This window comes from Pelodiscus sinensis, chromosome 23, assembly GCF_049634645.1.
Source record: "Pelodiscus sinensis isolate JC-2024 chromosome 23, ASM4963464v1, whole genome shotgun sequence".
Classification (NCBI taxonomy): Eukaryota; Metazoa; Chordata; order Testudines; family Trionychidae; genus Pelodiscus; species Pelodiscus sinensis.
The window spans coordinates 20470694-20493719 of NC_134733.1; the positions used below are offsets into that span (position 1 = coordinate 20470694).

General features: G+C 47.5%; 1 protein-coding gene across 1 annotated transcript in view; it reads right to left on the reverse strand.

Moving 5' to 3' along the window:
- Nucleotides 1-9707, reverse strand: part of TTC34 (tetratricopeptide repeat domain 34) — a 66003-nt gene extending 56296 nt beyond the window's left edge. The window contains exons 1-2 of the mRNA XM_025185467.2: nucleotides 9596-9707; nucleotides 2109-3775 (exon numbers count right to left, since the gene is read on the reverse strand). Coding sequence (XP_025041252.2) covers nucleotides 2109-3712 — 1604 coding nt within the window. The 5' untranslated portion in view covers nucleotides 3713-3775; nucleotides 9596-9707. The remainder of the gene's footprint in view (nucleotides 1-2108; nucleotides 3776-9595) is intronic.
- Between the last annotated feature and the right edge of the window lie 13319 nt (nucleotides 9708-23026).

A 23026-nucleotide genomic window follows, 5' to 3' on the forward strand; every position in this document is an offset into this window, starting at 1 on the left:
GGTTAAACCCAGAGGCAATGGGTCTCCAGGAAGCATTGGCAGGGAACCAGGAAAGCCAATGGGAAAAGAGTGAGAGATTTTAATTGAAATAGGTTCTGCCTGCTTCAGTCTTTTGTGCAAGCTCAGAGCAACAGCTGGGGGAGAGAGGGACTGAGCCAGGAAAAGAACATGGATTTTCCAGTGATATTTATGCCCAAGGAATCTGCCACCCACCCAAACCTTGAAACAACAGGGATGTAAGTAGAACAGGGAATGTTTAGTTAGACACAATCCAATTATTTTCTTAATTTTTTGGTTTGTGAACTCCTCTGTGCTGAACTCATACATTGTAACTGAAACTGAATTCCAAGGGGGCAAACCTCTGCTTTTAATTTGCCTGTTCCCAGTTGCTCTGTAATACTTAACAACCAGCTGTGCTTTACCAATTATATCTTCTTTGTTTTGATAATACAAACACCTTTAAGACTATGATCTGATTCCTGTGTCCTATAGGGCTGGAGGTCCTGTATGTACATACCTGAGACTGAAGATCCACTATTAAGAAATTCCAGTTTGTTTGCAAGCTCTCTCCTGAGAAAGGGTTAAAGAGCCTAGGGTTACCCCAAAGGAAGAAATTTCCCAATGCATCTTCCTGGGCTCTCAGGGGTTTTTTGTATTTGGGTGGTGACAGTGTACCACCCAAGGCCAGGGAATTTGTGACCATGGGGAGTTTTTAAACAGAAGCCTTTAGTGGCAGGGTATTTTAAGGACTCCTGCAGGCCTCCACCTTCTGCACTCAAATTGCCAGAGTGGGGAACAACCTTGACAATGATAATGACACTAACCTGCTTTGTAATGGACTTTGTGATCTACTGAGGAAAATGCTAGAGAGAGTTAGATACTATTAGTAAGACACCATCCTAAACTATCCTCACTTGTATTAGCTATAGAAATCTGGTTGCAAATAGAGCACTTCACTCTCATAGCACTGTTTAGCCTATTTCTTTCCCAATCTGTGGGGCTGTTAAGAAAATAGCCAATTACGTTCCCGGAAAAATATGGAAAGTAAAGAAAAAAATACATTGCCTTTGAAAATATGTGACAGAAATGTTCTGTTCTTTTTGATGAAAAACCAGAAGATTGAACACAAATATGTTTGGCATTCAATTCTTCATTGAAAAAGTGGACAATTTATAAAGAAATAATATTTTTCACCACCTCTTCCCCTCACCCCCGGCCCCAAGCCAATTTCTCATTAAAAAAAATTCAACTGACAAATTGCAACCAGCTCTGCTAATCTTATTTATAGCCCCCTCCGTGGAAGAAGGTGCAGCAGAAGCTTAAATGGATGTAGATGCCATAACCCTGCTTAGATTTGTTTCTCCTCTGAAGTGTTATGTTCGTTAATTTCACACTGGGTAAGTGTGCCCGACTGCCAGCCCCGGACATGAACCTATTCTCTTATCCTGAAAGCAGGTGCGGCACAGGCTGCAGAAAATCAAGCTTCCTTTGCAATCGCTTACCCCTGTTCTGGTCCGGCCTTTTTAGGGGGCACACAGAGGTTGTCTCCAGGGCACTTTCGCTCCTTGAACTCTGCTGGGACTTCCAGTGAAGGGGCCTTTTGGCAGCAGAAATGACTGTTTTTGTGATGTGGATATCTTCTCCATTAGCAACCATAGAGAGACTCCCTCCCTCTTGTTTCGTAAGGACACTGATCAGCCATCAGTGGCTTTTGCCTATTATCTATTTGGGCAGGGTTCCCACCAACTGTTGACCTGGACTTATTGGCCTGGTCTCCACTAGACCGGGCAGGTTGGCTTAAGATACGCATTTTGCATAGGTGGATTCGGATTACTTTTAAGCCGAGATGCTGGAGCATCTACACGGCGGGAGGCCAACAGGAGCACATGCTCCTGTCGGCTTCCCTTACTCCTCACAAAATGAGGAGTACAGGATGCTGGCGAGGGCTTCCCTCAGCGTTCAATTTGGGGAGTCTACACTAGACCCACTAAATTGAATGCTAGAAGATCGACCTCCAGAGGGTTGATCTTCTCCGTAGTGTAGACATGCCCAAAGGGTCTGTGTCCTATTCCCCCTCCCACAAGCCAATCAACCCCACCCAGCCGTACCCTTCCTTCGTCAGGAAGCCGTTCAGTCCTGCTCCTTTTTTCTGCCTGACGGCTGAGCTGTCTTTTGGATGCTGCTTTTTCTGCAGTATCTTCTGCCCTTCTTCCTGGAGCACTTTCAGTAGCAGCCCTCTTTGGTTCCAGGGCACATAGGACTTGACAGTGAGGATGGTTTCGTCTAATCTCAGCCGGCAAGCAGTGATATAATCCAGGGCTGCGAGATACGGACTGCCACCCAAAATCCGGAGAAGTCCCCGCCCACACAGGGCTTTCATACAACTGGTGGGGTGCGGGGAGTCATGCTCAATGACCATCTGGAAGTCCTGTAGGGCTTGCTGACAGGCGTGGGCGTGGAGGTAACAAAACCCACGCAGGACCAGAAGGCTGTTGTAATAGGTATTCTCCTCAGATGCCAGGAGATGGTTGCAGAGCTTTAGGGCGCTCTTGACATGCCTGCTGAGGAGCTGGCAATCTGCCAGCCGGACACTCAGCTCACGCCTGGACCCGGTGGCGACCTGCACGAGGAACTGGAGAGTGTGGAGGACTGGGGAAAGCCGTTCTGTGCCGGCATCGCATCGGAGCTCAGGCCGAGTACGCACCGCTTCCCGGTAGGCCGCAAACTCTCCCTCCAGGGCAGCTCTGGCCTGTTCTTCAATCTTCTCAGCGTCACAAGCTGAGAAAAGCTCCTCAAAGTGCCGCTTGGCTTGGCCAGGGCTTATCTTGAAGGCTTCTATCAAGTCCTGCAACATCTCCCGTGTCCGCCCGTCCAAGGAGAAGTAAGCAGCTGCCCGGCCCAGGAGGACACCCAAAGCCCTCTCATCTCTGGGCTTGCTATCAGCAGATAAGGCCTCCATAGCCCTGCTGTAGATGGCCACACACTCTTCGTATTTGTGTTTCTCAAAGAGGTATGCAGCCTGTGCCCGGCACACCTGGATGTCATTTGGTGCCAACGCAACGAGGAACTCATAACAGTAACCCAGCTGGCCGTCCAAGGCCCTGCTCTCTGGGCCCTTCTCCTGGTGTGCTAAGAGGTAATCAGAGAAGGTCTGGATCACCAGAGATAGGTGTTCCCTCTGCCTGCTGTGCAGATAGGCCACCGTCTCAGCCCGGTGCATCAGGAAAGCTTGGATATAGTCTACAACTCCGTTCCCAGAGTGGGTCCCTGATAGCATCCAGGCCAAAGCCCTTGTCAGCAGCAGCTCCACCGAATGGTCAGGATGGGTGCTGAGCAGGGCGCTGCACCGGCTCACCACTTCTTCAGTGCGGCCCTGCCTGAGCATGGCCTCCATCTTGAACACAGAGGAAGCCACGTTGCTGGGACTGAGGGTGGATAGGAAGATGGCAGCGATTCCCACGTTCAGGGACACTATGGCCAAGTCATTGCAGTGTATCCTGGGAATTGGGCTCTTGCCGGCGCACCACGTCTCCAGGGTGGCTACCACTTTCCCCCACGGTCCCTTCCCCAGGGACTTGACCTTCTGTACTGCCAGGAGTGCACTGCAGCTGAATGCAGCCATGTAGAAAGCTGTGGCGAGTGGCAGCTCGTCCAGACCAAGGTGCTGGTCCCCTTCCTGGCAGAGCCGGGCAGCAAGTTCCTGGGCTGACATTATGAACACTGAGGCATTTACGTTGTCTGCAGGTGGCGTTTCACACTCAGCCCTGTCGGGTGCCTGGCGAACAGAAATTAGAGCAATTAACACTGAGCACGTTGCCCTGGCATGTGGGTACAACCCTGCAAATCTGAGGATGTCCGCTTTATATCTGCGCGTAGCCGCGTCCGTGGATATGGATGCAGGTAGCTGCAGCTCTTTTTTGTGGCTATGAATGCGGATACACATTTTCTATCCACTCAGGGCTATGCTTGTGGGACCACATTGTGTTTTCTAAGCCATCATGTGGACAGACACAAACAAAGGCCTGAGATGCTTTGAAGGTCACAGTGAACACACAAAGAGCAAAAAACCCGTAGCCACTGGAAAACAGAGCCAAGGGGGAAAAACGGGTATGTCTAGACAGCATCCCTCTGTCAGCACAGGGATGCAGATTAGGCAGGTTGACATTGCAAATGAGGCAGAGATTTAAATATCCCGTGCCTAATTTGCATAAAAATATCCGTTTTGTTTTGCCAACTCAGCACTTTGTTGGCAAAATGCGGCCGTCTAGAGGGGAATCTGTTGAGAAAGAAAGCCTTTTTCGACAGATCCCTTATGCCTCCTTGCAGGCTTTCTTTCTCAATAGATACCCCTCTATACTGCCGCTTTTTGCCAACAAAGTGCTGAGTCAGCAAAATGCGGAGGCCATTTTTATGCAAATTAGGTGTGGGATATTTAAATCCCTGCCTCATTTGCAATGTCGACCTGCCTAATCTGCATCCCTCTGCTGACAGAGGGATGCAGTCTAGACATACCCAAAGAGAGGAGGAGAAGAAAATGGGGGAAATAGGCCATCTTTGTTATAGTTGGTTGGGAAATGGGGAAATGGTCTCAAAAAGGCAGTGAAAATGTTTGCCCCCCCTTTTTGTTTGCTATTTAAATTTAAAAGTGTGAGAAATGTAGTTACCAAATCAAACTTCTGAGCATAATTCCCTCTCCTCTACACACCTTTGGAGCCACATAAATGGCCCTTTCCAATCCTGCTTTTGTGCTACAGTTTGGTGCGACCAACGAGGCAAGGCTGTAGAAATGTATCCTTTTACCAGAGGCAAGGCTCTAGGCCAGAGGAATACTAGCTTGAATCCCGTCCGCAGAGAACGATAGCAGTTAGTGGACTTTGACCCAGGATGTGGTGGGGAGACATGTTTAATTCTTGGAGGCAGAAAGAAACTGTAGGAATAGCCCTGACTGTGTCCAGACTCAGGGTTTTTTTCCGAAAAAGTAGCCTTTTTCCGAAAAAACTTCACCTGTGTCTAGACTGCAGCCGCGTTCTTTCGAAATTAAATCGAAAGAACGCGGCTTTTCTTTCGACGGTGGTAAACCTCATTTTGCGAGGAAGAACAACTTTTTTCGAAAGTGCTCTTTCGAAGAAAGGCGTTCTTGAATGCAAACAGGGGTTTTTCAAAAGAGAGCATCCAGACTGCCTTTCGAAAAAGCGGCTTACTTTTGAAAAAGCCTCTTTCGAAAAAGAGCGTCTAGACTGCAAGCGGAACTTTCAAAAAAGCATCTTTCGAAAAAGCCTCTTTCGAAAGAGGCTTGCAGTCTAGACATAGCCACAGTGAGGACGGGCTTACCAAGGCATGGGCGCTATAGGAAAGCTAAGGCTGTGTCTACACTACAAAGAAAAGTCGGAAAAAGATATGCAGCTTGTGAACTGCTATTGGTATATCTTTTTCTGCCTTTCTTCCGAAAGAAGCTTTTCCGACATTTAGCCCATCTACACGGGGCCAAATGTCGGGGAAAAAACCTCTTTCGGAACATCCCTTCTTCCTCGTAAAACAAGGTTTACAGGGATGCCGAAAAAACGCGTCGTTTTTCGGAAAAGCAGACACGTTCCTTGGATCCCGGAAAAGCTCTGTAGCTTAGATGTACCCTTAGAGCAGTGAGCAGAGTCTTTGCAATGATCATCAGTCAGGCTGCCCTGGGGGGATGCTTGTGCCCGTGGAAGTCGGGACTTGCCAGGTCCCATCCTAGCCTAATGCCAGCAATAGGCTTTTCCCAAATTGCCGCCGCACATTGACTCTTGTCCCTCCAGTGCTCATACACCAGCCAGACACATGGACAGGGGAGAGAGAGGGCTGTCATGAAGGGACGCCTGGGAACAGTGTGTACATTTCACAGCAGACAGGAAACGTGTCCCCGGAGGATCCAGCACAGTTTGGAGAGGATCCGCTGTCAATAGGAACAGTGTCACTACAGTCACTGGGAGGTGGGCTGTGTTCTGTAGGAGGAGTCACGGGGAAGGAACTATAGAACCCTTTTCTATAAGGCCCCATTGTTCTTCTCGGCAGGGAAGAGGTGGATTGAAGGTGCCTGCCAAGTACTCTGCTTGCTTGACTGGTGTCCAATAGACACAGTGGGCATGTCTACACTAGGAAACTATTTTGAAATAACTAAAATTGATTTAATCACTCCCGAAATAACAAAATCGAACTAGTGTGTCCACATTACGGGGAAGCCTTAAAATGAGTCCAAGGCGGGTTCCCTTAGGGTGTGTCTAGACTACATGCCTCCTTCGACGGAGGCATGTAGATTAGCCAGATCGGAAGAGGGAAATGAAGCCGCGATTAAAATAATCGCGGCTTCATTTAAATTTAAATGGCTGCCCCGATCTGCCGATCAGCTGTTTGTCGGCAGATCGGGGGAGTCTGGACGCGATGCCCCGACAAAGAAGCCTTTCTTCATCGACACAGGTAAGCCTGGTTTCACGAGGCTTACCTGTGTCGATGAAGAAAGGCTTCTTTGTCGGGGCATCGCGTCCAGACTCCCCCGATCTGCCGACAAACAGCTGATCGGCAGATCGGGGCAGCCATTTAAATTTAAATGAAGCCGCGATTATTTTAATCGCGGCTTCATTTCCCTCTTCCGATCTGGCTAATCTACATGCCTCCGTCGAAGGAGGCATGTAGTCTAGACACACCCTTGATGAGGATGCTCTACCTCGACTTAGAGCCATAGGAAGCACTGCGGAGTAATTAGTTTGAATTCCGCTGAGGAGTCGTTATTTTGAAATAGGAGCACCGGCACATCCACACTACTGCTCTTTCGAAATAGTATTTCAAAATGAGCGTTCTGCCCTGAGAAAAGCGGAAGTACAGATTTTGAAATAAGCGGCCTGTTGTTTTGAAATAGTAGTGTGCATGATCCGCTTATTCCTTCGACCTTAGGGGGCGTTATTTTGAAATAAAGCCCTAGTGTAGACCAGGGCAGTAAGGGTGGATTTATCAGCAAAAATGATATGAGGTCAAAATTATGCTCTCTGAAGTTCCCAACTCCGGAACCCTTGTCTAATCATCCCTTCTTCATCTACTGAGCTCAGTGGCAGAGTTATTTTATTATATTTTTGAGGTACCACTCGGGGGCTCAGCCAGAGCTCAGAGTCTTAGGCACCGTATGCACATAGAACTAAAACGGTCCCTCCCCCGAGAGCTCCTGATCTGCGGTTATGATAGGAGACCTTCAGTGGATACAAGAATCGGAGAAGCACGGAATATGTGTCACAGATCTGCCTGGGAACAGAGAGGAGAAATTTGCCCTCAGTATTTAATCCTGACTGTTGTTATATTCCATCTGCCAACATATGTCAACTGTTGGAGAGGGGGAATTTAAACACACTTGTGTAATAAACAACCCTACCCTTCCTCTGCTGCTGTCTTCCAGCTATCGCCCACCCCCACCAAGCACATTTTCCTCTCCCCTCCAAGCCATAAAGGGCTGTTCTTCTCCTTCCCCCAGCCATGCTTTTGGACCCGTGGAATTCATTTACAGGGAACATAGAGGCTCAAAGAGTCAAAGGGTGTTAACAGAATCCAGTCAACATTAAACAGTGTTAAATGGTTTGGGGTTTGGTGAGCAGAGACCTCAGCCTGCTTCGTCCCCTGGCAAACACCCCATTACAAATAATCTCAACCTTTTCTTACAGACACAGGAAGCAAGGGGAAAGACACAGAGTCAAAGGGTTGGAAAGATAAAGCATTAAGCAAGAGCCCTCACTGGTAACAGCATCTCTTGGTCCCTTTCCCTTTTAGTGGAGGGAGATTTTAGCCAGAATCCTTCCCCATTTTTGACCATCTGTTCAATGGTACCAAAGATGTCAGTAAAAGAGGGGGATAAGAGAAGACATTAGCTGAGAGCTGCTGTTATTGCTGCTGTTGTTAAAGTTGATAAATTCCCAACTCCCACACACCTGTCTAATGATTCCTTCTTCATTCAGTGATCTCCATGGTGGCATTATATTATATTATATTATATTATATTATATTATATTATATTATATTATATTATATTATATTATATTATATATCGTATCGTATGTATCGTAATGTAATGTAACGTAACGTAAGGTAATGTAAGGTAACATAACATAACATAACATAACATAACATATATTTCCTAAGGAGACAAAACAAGAGGAATGCTCTCAAAAGGGGAGAGAACAGCCCACGAACTTGGGAAATGCAGTGTCTGGCTTTGGTATTGACCTTCACTCCCAATCTCACTGCAGGAAAAACAGGCCCGGCCCCGACTGTTTTCAGCCACCCTGAGACCTGGCAAACTTCTACCAGTCTCTGGTTATTTTGGGCTTTGTTCTGAGCTGCGGCGCGCAGCAGAGCGGCAGACTTTTATTAAACGGAGGACACAGTGAAAACCAGGAAAGAGGAGGAATTCGGTGAGGAAGGGAAAGGATGCATTTTGAGGGTAGAAACAAAGTCTCAGGGCCCAGATGGTGCCTGAGATTCAGCCAGAGCCAGAGCTAGAGGAGAGGGTGAGGTCAGCCTGTGAAGATTCGTAAGATGAATGTCGGCTGTGCAGGAGGATCTGGGAAAAGCAACGTGCCGTTACCCAGTGAGCATTCCGCACGAGCGCCAGAGTGTCCTGTCTCTTGCAACGGCACCGTGCACAGAGCACAAGCCTTCAGGCCACCAGCTTCCCGTCTCACCCGAGCAGCACAGCATGCCGCAGCAAGTCCTGTTTCGGAATCACCAGCTCTCAGTGAGCTATCGTTCCTCCCTGGCTCCCCTGAGAACAGAGGCTACAAAGCACCTCTCCGAGTGAGCCTTCCCTGGCCATCAAGAGCATTATCATGGAGCAAGCTTTGGGCCAAGTGAAGATCCTGTTTGTGGCCCTGTAGCTGGGGCCCTTTTAGTCCTGGTTCACCCCAAACATTTGCTGCATCCTCCAAACTGACTGTGTGCAGATTGTTTTTGTTTTTTAAACAAGGGTAATAAAGTGGATGCCTAGCATGCCAACTCTTTGGGGGCAGGAGCCGTCTTTGTGTTTTGTGTGCGCAGTGGGCTGCTGCTGATCTCCACCAAGGGCCCCAAACACTAATTATAACCTGAGGGATGCGTTTCCAAATGCCCTTTCCTGATTCAGGAGTTTGCTGTGTCCGACTCTACTCTGAGCCGTGCTCCTCCCCTCCCTCTGCCTGATTCCCCTCCCTTCTCAACCCCCTGCTCCATCAGGCTCCTTCTGACAGCTGGACACTGGGAAAGAAACAAACTCTCCCCCGCCCTGCAGCTTTGCCTGCCTTTTGTCTCCTGCCCCAACACACACCAGAAATCAGTCATTGTTGCTCTTCTGGGTGCTGGGTGAGGTGGGGAAGGGGAGGAGGCAATTTCCAGCCTGACTGTGTTTCTGGAATGGGGAGCCTGAGGCTGGGCCGAGGGTGCATGGATTCTTCCCAGCTTTGGGACCGGAGGAGATGGGGCTCACGTGCACGCCTCCCGACAGGGACCAAACCCGGAGTGCCCCACCCCCAGGCCAGGGCACAGAAGAGGGGAAGGAACAAAGGGCCGGGGGGAGGGAGATGGACACAAGGAGGGCCTGGGAACTCACGTGTGGACACGCTCACTGGGGCGGAGGTGCAGGGTGATCTTGGAGAGTCCCCTGCTGCTGTGCTCTGGAGAGGCGGCTGCCGCTGGGAGGGGTGGGGTGAGAGCTGGCTGGCTAGGTTCATCCTTCCACATGCCCTGTTGCCCAGGAGACGGTAAACACTAACACAGGCTTCTCTCCCCGCAGGCAGGGGTTGGATGCACAGGGCAGGTGCGCAGTCCCTGGCTGGGCACTGCCTGAATAGCCAGATCTATCTATCTATCTATCTATCTATCTATCTATCTATCTATCTATCTATCTATCTATCTATCTATCTATCTATCCCCACACTCCCCCTCTATCTATCTATCTATCTATCTATCTATCTATCTATCTATCTATCTATCTATCTATCCCCACACTCCCCATCTATCTATCTATCTATCTATCTATCTATCTATCTATCTATCTATCTATCTATCTATCTATCTATCTATCTATCCCCACACTCCCCATCTATCTATCTATCTATCTATCTATCTATCTATCTATCTATCTATCTATCTATCTATCTATCTATCTATCTATCTATCTATCCCCACACTCCCCCTCTATCTATCTATCTATCTATCTATCTATCTATCTATCTATCTATCTATCTATCTATCTATCTATCTATCTATCTATCTATCCCCACACTCCCCCTCTATCTATCTATCTATCTATCTATCTATCTATCTATCTATCTATCTATCTATCTATCTATCTATCTATCTATCTATCTATCTATCTATCTATCTATCTATCTATCTATCTATCTATCTGTGTCTCCATGCAATAACACACTTCTCTATCTATCTGGTGACCCTGGTGGTCCCATCTAACCTTCTGATTTGAGCTAGCTCTCTGTCCTACTAGTCTCGTATACTGCAGTTGCAGCCGTGTCAATCCCTGGATATTAGAAGACAAGTGGGGTGAGGTGATATTAGAAGACAAGTGGGGTGAGGTGATTAGAAGACAAGTGGGGTGAGGTGAGGTTTTATTGAACCAACTTTCTGTTGCTGAGAAAGATTAATACCTCGTTGTCGTAACTCTCTGCTCCTCTCAGCTGGACATTGCAGATGGGCTGGGGCAGCTCCCCCGGCTGCTGGTCCCCCTAAGCAAAGTGCTCCAATGTCACAGGAGAGGCCTGTCGTTGTCACTTGGCTGCCCCCCATCTGGAGCCGGGTGAAGCAAGGAGGAAGGGGGGGGGGGGCTGAATTCACACACCAGGGCTTTGCGGAGCTCTGTGATGTGGGCCGGGCATCTCGTGAGCAGCTCGTGGTGCTGTGGAGGAGGACGTGTCGTGACACAATACTTTGTGTGGATACAGCCCCTTTCGGCTCCGTGTCGCCAGGCGCTCTGTCAATGGGGGCCAGTCAAATCCCGTGGGGAGTCTACTGCCTAACTTTCTTGGGCTCCTAGGAAGATGCCAGCCCCTGTCATTACTCAGGCAAAATGCTCATTGCTGCCAAGGGTGGGGTCTGCCCGGTGAACAATGGAGAGGGGAACAGCAAGCTTTGGTCTCAGATGAACTGAAAACAATTGTTTTTTAAAAATATGGTTTTCTTTTAAGAATAACGATTCCCTTTGTGGCTTAGATGGCAATCACCGTGTGCATTATGTGGCTGGGCAGCCAGGAAGGAAACCTGACATGTAAATAGAAAATGAAACTGACCATGACCATTTGGTTTTCACTGTCCAAACTAGTGAAATGTAGAAAGGGAGAAAAAAGGATTCAGTGGTGCACAATGGATTGTTGACATTATTAGTCACAGGTGAGGAATATTTTTCTGAATGCAGCTTACCTGACAGCGCTCCTTTAAACCAGGCTAGGCCTGAGGTCCAATATTCCCTTTATCTGTATTCTTTGACATTCAGAAGGGAAAAAATCTTCATGATTAATATAGATTTTTTGACAGTTTATTAAGAGATTGCCCATTACTTCCTTTGATTACTTTCACTGTAATTATCGTAATGAGCCATCAAAAATAATTTAGTGTTGCTGTCACATCAGGCCATAGGTGATATTGTTAGGAAAGACCGGAAGGCATAAAAAGAAACAGTTCTGCAATAGAAATCACATTAGCAAGGGCCAAGTTGATCAAACACTTGGGCTTTATCCAGTCTCTGCTGTGGTTTGAGCTCAGCTTGTGGGAAAGAACAAAATGAGGCCGGGGTTGTTTGTGGATTGTGGTCCATGGTTCAAAAATCATTACCCGTAGTTTGGCTTAGCTGTGCAAGAGAGGGAGGTTTCTTATTACTAGTCTGGGCATCTTGACCTGGGGATATAAAGCTCACAGAGAAAAACAAAGTTGTTCATTTATTAGCACCAGATAAGATGAGGGAACCAATGGGTGCTGTACACGCACATCACAAAAGACAGTTCAACAATCTAAGGCCATGTCTTCACTACGTGAAAGATCGACGCTGTTGCATTCGATCTTCCGGAGTTAGATTTAGCAGGTCTAGTAAAGAGCCACTAAATCAAACTCAGAGGGTGCCCCTGTTGGCACTGGTGCTCTTGCTCCTTGCAAGGAGTAAGGAAGCCAATGGGAGTGTTTGCTCCCATCAATCTCCCATTGTGAAGACAGCGCGGAAACTTGAATTAAGGGACGTCAACTCCAGCTATGTAATTAAGGTCACTGGAATTGTGTATCTTAATTTGACCTTCCCTGTTAGTGTAGCCCTGGCCTAAGTGGACAAGACTGGTAGGAGGGAATAACAGAGGCACAAAGAAATGAAGCAGCAACTTGCTCTGCTTGATATACGGAGTAAAGGGCAGAAATAGACCTCAGGGGTCTTGGCTCCCAGGCCTGTATTCAAGACACAGGATCGTGCTGTTTCTCCAGGAGGGTAAAGAATTACTGTGATGCAAATGCTCAAACCAACATAGAGAAAGAGCGAGAAGACTGTTTTCCCAAACACTAGTTAAATATTAAATACAATACAATAGCTTCCCCTGGTGTTGCAGCCAGGTGATTAATTTTTAAAGGGGATGGGAGCAGACAGGGAGTACAGATGGCTTGCAGGCCCTTGCAAAGAGGCCAGCTTGTGGGTGGAATTACCTGTCTCCAAAAAGATACAGGCAGGGTGTTAAGAAGAAGTTATTATTAGGATTGTTGTGTTTGTTTTCTGAGCTTCTGCAGTGCTGGAAAAGCAGGGGGTTACCTATAATAAGACCCTGACTTGAGGTTACTAGCCAAAGGCAAGGCAAAACATGACAGCAGGAACCATAGAAATGCATAACGACTATTTTAGACAGAGAAATAAATCCACATGCTCCAGACGTAGGTCGGAGGGGTAATAAAAGCCCATGGCCTTTGGGACCAGAAATACAGGCTCCTTCTCCTTCAGCAAATTGAGACTCTCCACTAGCTGTTAGAGGTTGTGGGTGTGACCACTAGAGGGTGACAGTGACACACGCAGTGTTGGAATGACTAGGTGGATCTTCAGAAGTTTTCTGACGCTCAGATGGAGGCTGGGAGCAATATGGAGCCGCACTAAATACATGCACCAGAGAGAGGGGGAAGGGACAGAGGGAGTGAGGGGATGTGTTTCTAGGGAGTAGTCCTCAGCCCATTGAGGATGGGGGAAAGAATTCCACTGACTTTAAGGTATCCTGAAACCACTTTTAGGGGTGATCTAGACCCTCGGTAACTGAACGTGGCTTCTTCTGTGAGTGTTCAGCAATGGGTGCCCCTCTCTAGCTGGGCATGTCTTTGTTCTTTAGTTGTGGTGACCCCTTTTGGTGGTTCCTAGGCAGGATTTTAGTGCCACAGCCCTCCGGCTGGGTCACACGCTGTGTGCATGTTAACCAGAACAGACCCCTTCTGGGGCGTACAGTTCCCCATGGCCGCTCTCAGTACATCTCTAGTGGTCTCTCTCTCTAGTACGCCCTGGGCTTTGGTCTTTAGGTAATCCAGCCCTGGTACGGGGCTATACCCCCAGGAATTCCTCCCTGGAGAACCTATCTTCCTGTAGCCCTTCCCAGGCTTAGTCTCTACCAAGTCCTAGCAGCCAACCAGGAGCATTTTGCTCCCCTGGTCCCTGTCCACACTGAGCTGTCATTGGCACTGCTACCCTTTCAGGTAGCCAGCCAGTTCTACAGTCCTTTCTCCTCCAGCTCCAAGCAGCAACTAACTCAGGAGTGGGCAATCATTTTTAATGGGGGACAGGGGGCACTCCAAGATTTTGGTAAGTAATTAAGAGCCACACTTTTCTATGGAGAGGGTGCAGGATCTGGGACAGAAGTTGGGAAATTATGACCCCCTTCCCATAGGAGCTGAGAGATTTTGCTGGGAGTGGGGGCAGCATGTGAAGCCTCCCAGCCCACTGCAGCAGAGAGTCACAGGGAGCAGCCAGGCACTTTGAGCAGCACTGCTCTGTGCTGCAGGGATGGGCTGTGGTCCAGATCAAAAGGTTTGGTGGGCTGTATCTTGAACTAACTACTACACTATTATACAGCTCTCTTTATCAAGTCCTGCTTGGCCCTGATTGGCCATTTCCAATGCAGACACTCTAGCCTGCTTGGAGGACCTCTCCACTGCTCCTTTCCTAAGATGGGTATGGCAAAGCTCTGAGGTTTCCAGCAGGGGGTCTTTGGGCCCAGTCTACTCCATTATAGTGTCCCTTATGTATCGGCAAGAAAAATCAATGGTGTGTGCTAAGGAATGAACTCAGGTGGAAAGGCTGAACTTAAACACATATGATTTAGCTAACTTGAAAATCAGGGTAGCTTGAAATTGTTTGCAGAAGGCATAAAGGGTACACAGTCTAAGGACAGACAGGATTTGGTTGGTGCAAGAGGCTATGTAACCTAGCTGCAATGAGCTAAAATGAGAAAAAGCAAACATCCCCAAAATGGCTTGTGACCCGTTACACTGAGATGATCAGTTGTGTCGCTCAGAGTTAAGGGGATAAATCTTGATCTTAGCTACACCTATACGCAGCTTGAGGACAACAGAGTGACTCTGGTGCAAGGAGAGAAGGGACTGGCCTCTATTGAATAATAGATGCTAGGAGACTGAGTGTTCATGACACGGAAGTCAAGAGGCTCTGCTGGGTGTCATCAGCTTTGAAGCCACATGATGAAATTTCATCCCTGAGGCCAGGTCTACACTGGGGGGTTAGTCTGAATTATGATACTCAACTCCAGCTATGTTAATTGCATAGCTGGAGTTGACATACCTGGATTTGAGTTTCTCCACCTTCCCCACAGTGGGAGTCTGATGGGAGCAAATGTTCCTGTCAACTTCCCTTACTCCTCCCGAGGAGTAGGAGTACTGGTGCTGAAGGCGACACTCTGTGTTCGATTTAGTGAGTCCTTACTAGACCTGCTAAATCAAGCGCCATAAGATTAGCCTCTGGAACATTGACTCACCAGTAAGTCTAGACCTGGCCTAAGTGTATTCAGTTCTGTGCTCACTGCCTACCCTGACAAGTAGATTCTGGGGAACTTGTATATAGAACTGAGCTGGGCAACTCCTTTCTTGTGAAGGAAATCTGCATCTTGAACATCTTCTCTGAGCCCCCACTGCAAGTGCTGTCACAGCAGAAGACTCTGGAGCTGCATTCTTGTCAGGCAGGGCTGGCCAAAAATGTGGAATAAAACCTTTTCCTGTCAGAAAATGGTATTTGGCTGAAATAAAAATGCTCTATTGGGGGGAAAAAAAATCTAAACTCGATATTTCATTGCAGCCCAAAACCAAACGTTGAAATTTCAGAATTTCCTGTGGAATAGAAACTCCTTGTCTCGAGCCACACTATTTTTTACTTCCAGCTGGGTGCTGTTGGGAAAACTGCCTTACCCCAGTGCTCTGAGGTATGCATCAAACCGAAAGGATGAACAATACAAGCCAGGGGCATTTCAGGGTGATCTAATCAATGTCTGTGAAGTGCTTTGAGGTCCCTGGTGAATGCTGTTTCAAAAAGGAGATGTCTTATTTCATTACTAAGCCCCAATTTCTCTGCAATGTTTTAAAACTTTTTGTGCTGTGTACAGTTCAGAAAAAAACCCTAGGAGTGATCTTGATGAGATACCTTATTCCATTCAAAGTGATCTGCTCCCACCACCTGTTTTTGCCTAGCACTCGTGTTCCTGGTGCATATTTAATCATAAATGACTCAGTACTTAAAAAAATATGCACGTGCACACACACACACACACATATTCACAGAGTATCTATCAATTGATCTATTTATCTATCTTTGCTCTCCTCGTACTTCCCTTAATAAACATATTTTTAATGTTTTTAAGGGGGAGAGGGAAGAAGGAGTAGGAGAGCAGAACACTGTTTTCTTATGCAACTGCCCAGCCCTCCCCATCTTTAGCTTGCTTATAATCACAGGCTGTGTCTAGACTGGCCAGTTTTTCCGGAAAATCAGCTGCTTTTCCAGAAAAATTTGCCAGCTGTCTACACTGGCTGTTTGAATTTTTGCAAAAGCATTGACTTCCTACTGTAAGAAATCAGTGCTTTTTGCGGAAATACTATGCTGCTCCCGTTCGGGCAAAAGTCCCTTTTGTGCAAAACTTTTGCACAAAAGGGCCCGTGTAGACAGCTGAGATTTGTTTTCCGCAAAAAAGCCCCGACCGCGAAAATGGCGATCGGGGCTTTTTTGCGGAAAAGTGCGTCTAGATTGGCCACGGACGCTTTTCCGCAAAAAGTGCTTTTGCGGAAATGCGTCCATGCCAATCTAGACGCTCTGTTCCGAAAATGCTTTTAACGGAAAACTTTTCCGTTAAAAGCATTTGCGGAAAATCATGCCAGTCTAGACGTAGCCACAATGTATATGATCCAAGGAAAGGATTAAAGGGAGTCCTGGAGAAGAGCATTTGAAGAAGATCACAAGAAGGTTATTGACTATCCCTTTTACTAATATTATGGAAATTAAAACAACAACCACACAAGTCCCGAGATCCAGCAAAAATTCTTTGCTGGTGCAGTTATTGTTTGTGATACAGCTGTGGGACTCAGTCATATAAATTAATTAGCTCTTTGCCTCCCACTGCTAACAAGGATGAAGCAGAGCTACCAGCCAGTTAGTGGGAACATTCTTCTCATGGAGGGTGTGTACAGGGTGGGGTTTGATTTTGGAAGAAGGCCCCTGAGTTGGGTCCCAATGTCTTCATAGACTCGCGTAACAACGGTTAAGCTACAGTCATGCTGATTTGCTGCAGTGGCATGTGTTACTGACTAGCTGGGAAGGGCCCACATTTCAGTTCCTGGGTGTCCTGGCAAGGTTTAGCAGTCATCAGTGATCATCTTTAACCCCACTGTGTTCCAAGAGCAAAGAAGGGAGAAGAGCAAACTGAGCATAAGTCTTTGGGCCCACTTGCCCCTGTGGACCGGACCGTTCTATTAACCCTCTATTCAGTCAGGGCTGTTTTTTGTCTCTTTCGAGTAAAACGTGACCCAGAGTGTGGATGCTTGGGTTGTCCTGCAGTGTGATGTGACTCACTTGATACTTCCAGGAAGCATAAGGAGCATTTTAGATGAGCCTGGCGCCTCCCCAGTCATGGCTGCCTATTCCTTTCTTCCCATCCCTGCCTCTCCAAAACCCACATGTGTAGAAATTCCTGTTTGAAATCTCATGGTCTGACCATTCCCAGGACATTTCCATGCACTGACTGAGAAATACACAGCACTGAACCTCAGAAATCTTGTGCCCTAGGTTGGGCCTGATTTTCAGAACTGCAAAGTGACTATGACGCCAATGGGAGTCAGTGGAAGGAAGGTTTTGTCCTATGGTTCAGGCACCGTGAATAGACTTGGAAGGGTTGGGTCTAATTCCGGGATCTGCCACAAGCTTCTTGTGTGGCTTTGAGCAAGGCAGTTCACTTTTCCAGGCCTCCATTTCCCTATCTGCAAAATGGGGAGAATAAATGTTCATATCTACCATCCTTCACCTGTCTTCTTTACTTGGATAGTAAGCTCTCTGGGGGCACTCTTTGTGTGTGTGTGTGTGTGTGTGTGTGTCTGAGAGAGACTGTGTGTGCGACTGCATTTTTTCCCTCACTCAGCGCACAGTCAACCTGTGGAACTCCTTGCCAGAAGATGTGGTGAAGGCCAGGACTTTAACAGGGTTCAAAAAGAGTTAGATAGATTCATGGAGATTAGGTCCATCAATGGCTATTAGCCAGAATTGGTAGGAACGGTGTCCCTAGACTCTATTTCTCTGGAGGTGGGTGACAGGGGAGGGATCACGTGAGGATTACCTCTTGTGTTCTCTCCCTCTGGAGTATCTGGTATTGACCACTGTCAGCAGGCAGGATACCGGGCAGGATGGACCATTGGTCTAACCCAGTATGGCCGTTCTTATGTGTGCACATGCACATGCATGTGCAAGGGCACCCTGAACTCAGGTCTGGCTCTAGGCACTATTGCCAACATAAATAATGCTCCTGTTTACAGTCCCAAACTGTGGGTACTCTTTTTTGAATACAAGGCACTCACTCATCTGAGTGTTGCAGGAACAGACTGTGAGAAGCTTAATCAACCCATTTTACTCTGTTCACTTCTATATTGATTTTCCATGCATTTTTCTCTCTCTTTTTCCCCACCCTGCAAGTTTATAACCAAAAGGGGATAGAAAAGCAGGTGACTGTTAGGGGTCACTTATTTGGTTACACGATGTTCCCATTCTATATTGGTTTGAGCTAAGTTTATCAATCAAGCATGGAAACATTAATCACCCAGAAAAATAACACACAGCGAAATGACTTTTCAAAATGTCGTTGGTATAATTATCATCTTGCCCATTACATTAAATGCCACCATTTATAACTGTAATGTTTAAGTATGCAAACAGTAATTAACTTGGTAATGAACTGAGGACCCCTGTGCCTCTCCTCCCTCAGCTAATTTGCATGTTAATTATCATTAGCAACTGGGGAAACAAGTTAATAAACAGCTTAATTAGCAGCTTAATCATTTTTACAAGAAAATGCGCCACACTTTGATACACGAGCAAGAGTTAGATTAATGAAGTCAGATGAGACTGTTTTTCCCGCGTCGGTTCTGGGCACAGCGCCATGCTTAGCACTGGGAGAGCCTGGATGACACACACAGACACATGCCCGCATCTTGGGCCTTCATGCTTCCTTTTATAAGCAGGGATTGTGTCTGCAGAGGGCTTTCTCAGCATCTAAGGAGGAGTTTGGCTTCCTTCTCCATGTTAGAAAACAAATACAGGTGGAACCTCTCTAGTCCGGCACCTTTGGGACCTGACCAGTGCTGAACCAGAGAATTTTCTGGACCACGGGAGGTCAATATCGTCTAGCAGCATCACCAACTCTTCCACTGCTTACTGAGCTCTGAGAAGACATTTAGGGTTCAATGAGAGCTAAATAACAGCACAGAACACTGAGAGCCAGGACTGGTGGCTGAGAACAAACTTTATGGGACTGCAGGAAACTTTCCCACGCCCAGGATAAGTGGACATTCAGCTAACGAAAATCATTCTGGACTATGGACATTGCCAGACCAGAGAGTTCTGGACCAGAGAGGTTCAACCTGTAGCTCCTTTGCAACCATAAGTAGTCTGGGGTGAAGTCTGGCACTTTTTGATGACAGGCCATAGATCCATGAGACTTTGGGTCTTGGTGATAGTTGTCAGTTACCTGTGTTGTCATTGGTCCTTTTTGCTGTTGTTTGGTTGGCGCACTGTTGAACTCTGCACACTGCCTGGTCCGGTCAGCATCCTGTTAGATACATTGGGTATGTCTGCGTAGTCCACACCCATTTCTGCCCCCTCTCCTGGTGGAGGGGCAATGTGTGGAGATTGATGAGCCAGCTACAGCTTAGGCTAGTTTAGTTGCATGTATCTCAGGTCCCTAGGTGCCCCACAAAGAGCTATAGGTTCCTACTGGGGTAATCTCCCTAAGGACTCTTAAGCTACATCTACACTACACGATTATTTCAGAATAAGCGATTCTGGAAGAAATACTCCAAAATAGCTTATTTCAAAATGATAGAATCATAGAGCTGGAAGAGACCTCAGGAGGTCATCCAGTCCTGCCCCCTGCCCAATGCAGGACCAATCCCAACTAAATCAACCTAGCCAGGGCTTTGTCAAGCTGAGACTTAAAAACCTCCAGGGATGGAGATTCCACCACCTCCCTAGGGAACCCATTCCAGTGCTTCACCACCCTCCTAGTGAAATAGTTTTTCCTAATATCCAACCTAGACCTCCCCCACTGCAACTTGAGACCATTCTCCTTGTTCTGCCATCCGTCACCACTGAGAACAGCCTCTCTCCATCCTCTTTGGAACCTCCCTTCAGGAAGTTGAAGGCTGCTCTCATATCCCCCCTCACTCTTCTCTTCTGCAGACTAAACAAACCCAAATCCCTCAGCCTCTCCTAACAGGTCCTGTGCTCCAGCCCCCTATTCATTTTGGTTGCCCTCCATTGGACCCTCTCCAGTGTGTCCACATCCTTTCTATAGTGGGGAGCCCGGAACTGGACACAATACTGCAGATGTGGCCTCACCAGAGCAGAATAAAGGGGAATAATCACTTCTCGAGATCTGCGCATCTACACTACAGGGAAGCCTGGAAATCAGTCCAAGGCAGGCTCCCCTAATGTGGATGGGCTACCTCAATTAAGAGCCCCAGGAAGCACTGGGGAGTAATGGCTTTGAATGGTGCTGGGGAGGAGCTATTTTGAAATAGCAGCAGTGAAGCGTCCACACTCCTACTATTTCAGAAGAGGCGTTATTCCTCGTGGAATGAGGTTTACAAACACCAAAATAATTTTGAAATAACGGGCTAGCTCTGTAGACGCTCATTTAGTTTTTTCAGAGTAACAGATGTCATTCCGAAATAATACTGCTGTGTAGATGCACCCTTACTGTCCGCACATATGGCAGCACTGCAGATTGCTGCTGTAGCCTAATGTGTGTGCATGGCCTGCATAGTCCAGTCGAGGCTAGGGTTGCACATGGAAAATCCTCATCAACTCAACAGCTTAGCTGGTGCATTCGGCCTGGATGTACTAGTGCGTGCTACCCAACCCACCCAGGACGATGGAGAGGACTTCTGAACATGCACCTCACAGCTGGGCAGAAGGGTTCTGCCCAAAAGGGCCGCGCTTTCCCTCTCAGGTATGCAGCTTCTGGGATAAGACGCAACTACTGAAGCATGAGTGGGCCTGCTGACGGGCGGGGGGTGGGCGACAAAGGGGGCAGTTGCCCTGGGGCCCAGTAATTCAAAAGAGCCCAGGGCTTTCGGCTGCTGCCACCACTACTGAAGAGTGCTGTGCTATGGCTGACTCTGAGGGTGGGGTGGGAGGGTAGCAAGTTGTAGGGGGCTCTGAGAGCTTCCTGGGCTATTTTGGAGGTGGTGGTGGGGGTAGCGGTATGCTACAGCTGGCACTAAGAGCTCCCTGGGCAGGTGGGGGTGGGGCAGTACACTAAGGGCTGGGCTGGGGGGGGGTGAAGGCAGCTCTGGATGGTGCTGAGGGCTGTAGAAGGGACTCAGCATGCTGTGCTTTGGGCGGTTCTGAGAGCTGCCTGAGTTGGTGTGTGTGTGAGAGGGGGGTAGGCTACAGCTGGCTCTGAGGGCTGATGGGTGGCAGGGCGGTGTGGCGCACTAGGGGTGGTGCTGAGGGCCACAGGACAGCCTGGTGTACCGCGCTTTGGGCTGTTCTGAGGGCTGCTTGGGGTGCTTGGGGAGCTGACATGGCAGGCTCTGGGTGGTGCTGAGAGCTGGCTGCCCCAGCCTGCCCCTTCTGCCTGAGGCTCTGCTCCTTTCAGGAGTGCAGAACCATTCTCTCCCCCTCCTCCCCCACTTTTCCCAGGGACCCAGCAAGTCTATTGTCCCGTCCCCACCGCCACGTGGGCCAGGATTTTCCAAAATCATTTTCTGCCCTTCAAAGGGGCCAAGATTTTCAGAAAGTACTGAGCAGTCACTCTCTGCAGCTCAGGACTTTTTGCAGGCTCTCAAGTTGAGCACCTAGTAATTAAAGCTCTTCCACTCATGAGTCTCTTCTGAAAACAGAGGTAAAAAATGCCTCCTTGAGGTTCTTATCCAGTGAAGTTAGAGACCAAATAGAAGCCAGAAGGCAAATATCACCAAGTAGCTAGTTAGACTCTTTCATAACAAAGAAAATGTGTTTATTTGAAGGAAAGCTGTGAGACTCTTTTTCCTCCCTGAAAGCGACTGATTTTGAAAGAGCCAGCTTTGGGATTGTTATCCAGAAACTTCTGATTTCTTCTTCTTTCTCTGCCTCTAACATGCGGTGTGTCCTAGTGCTAGAAACTCTGCCTCAGTTTCCATATCTGAAAAAAGAAATGCAGAATTAGATCTGGTTGGGGAAGGACTTTTCTATGAACATTTTTGAAAGAAATATACAACCAGTTTGCATTTTTTGAAAATATGATTTGCAGACATTGTCTAGTGTTTTCATTAAAAGTTGCAATCCCAAATCTTTTGATTTTTTCAGGGTTTTTTTCTCTCCTCCCTTCCCAAAAAGGGAAATTTTGGAAAGAAACAAATATTTTCTGGCCATTTTCCAGCTCTCACACACAAAACATTCAACAAAAACATTTCAGCTAGCTCTAGTTGCTATAATTATTATTGTTCTTACAACGGGGAGGGATTTAACATGAAGGAGCAATAATTAACCCAGTCTGATCACACTACTAGTGCCACATGCTCCCTCAGACTAAGGCAGGGGCATTTTCAGGTGTGTAGCTGGAGGTTCTTTTCTGTGTATGTGATGAGGCGTTGACCCAACACAGGTGAAAAAAGGGATAACAAGCTACTAAGAGCCAAAGTAGCCCATCTTGCTGCACCTGCATGTGCCAGGTGTAGTTTGTTACTAGACCCAGGTGGGCTTGCTTCACAAAAAAGCAATAAAAGCTACAGCTGCAAGAGAGGAGTTAAGGCCTTTCTTCTATCTAGAAAGGAAAGCTGAAGAAGACTATAGGGAGGGAATTAAACTTCTCACAAGGCTGGTTTTCCAGGGAAGGAAGGAGTTGGGAGGAGCTAGGGAGATGTATGGAGAGATTAAAAAGACTGGGACTCTTCAGCTTAGAAAAGAGAAGACTAAGGGGGGATAGGATGGAGGCGTATCTAATCATGAGAGGGGTGGTGAAAGTGAATATGGATAAGTGATTTACTTGCTGGCATAATGTAAGTACTAGAGATCACCAAATGAAATTAAATAGGCAGCAGGTTTAAAACAAACAAAGGACATTTTTCTTCACACAGTGTACAGTCAACCTGTGGAACTCCCTGCCAGAGGCTGTTGTGAAGTCCAGGACTTCAACTGGGTTTAAAAAAGAACTAGATACATTCATGGCAGTTAGGTCCATCAATACTTATTAGCCAGAATGGGCAGGTATGGTGTCCCTAGCCTCTGTTGGGGGCTGAAAATGGATGATAGGAGAGGGATCACTTGATGATTCCCTGC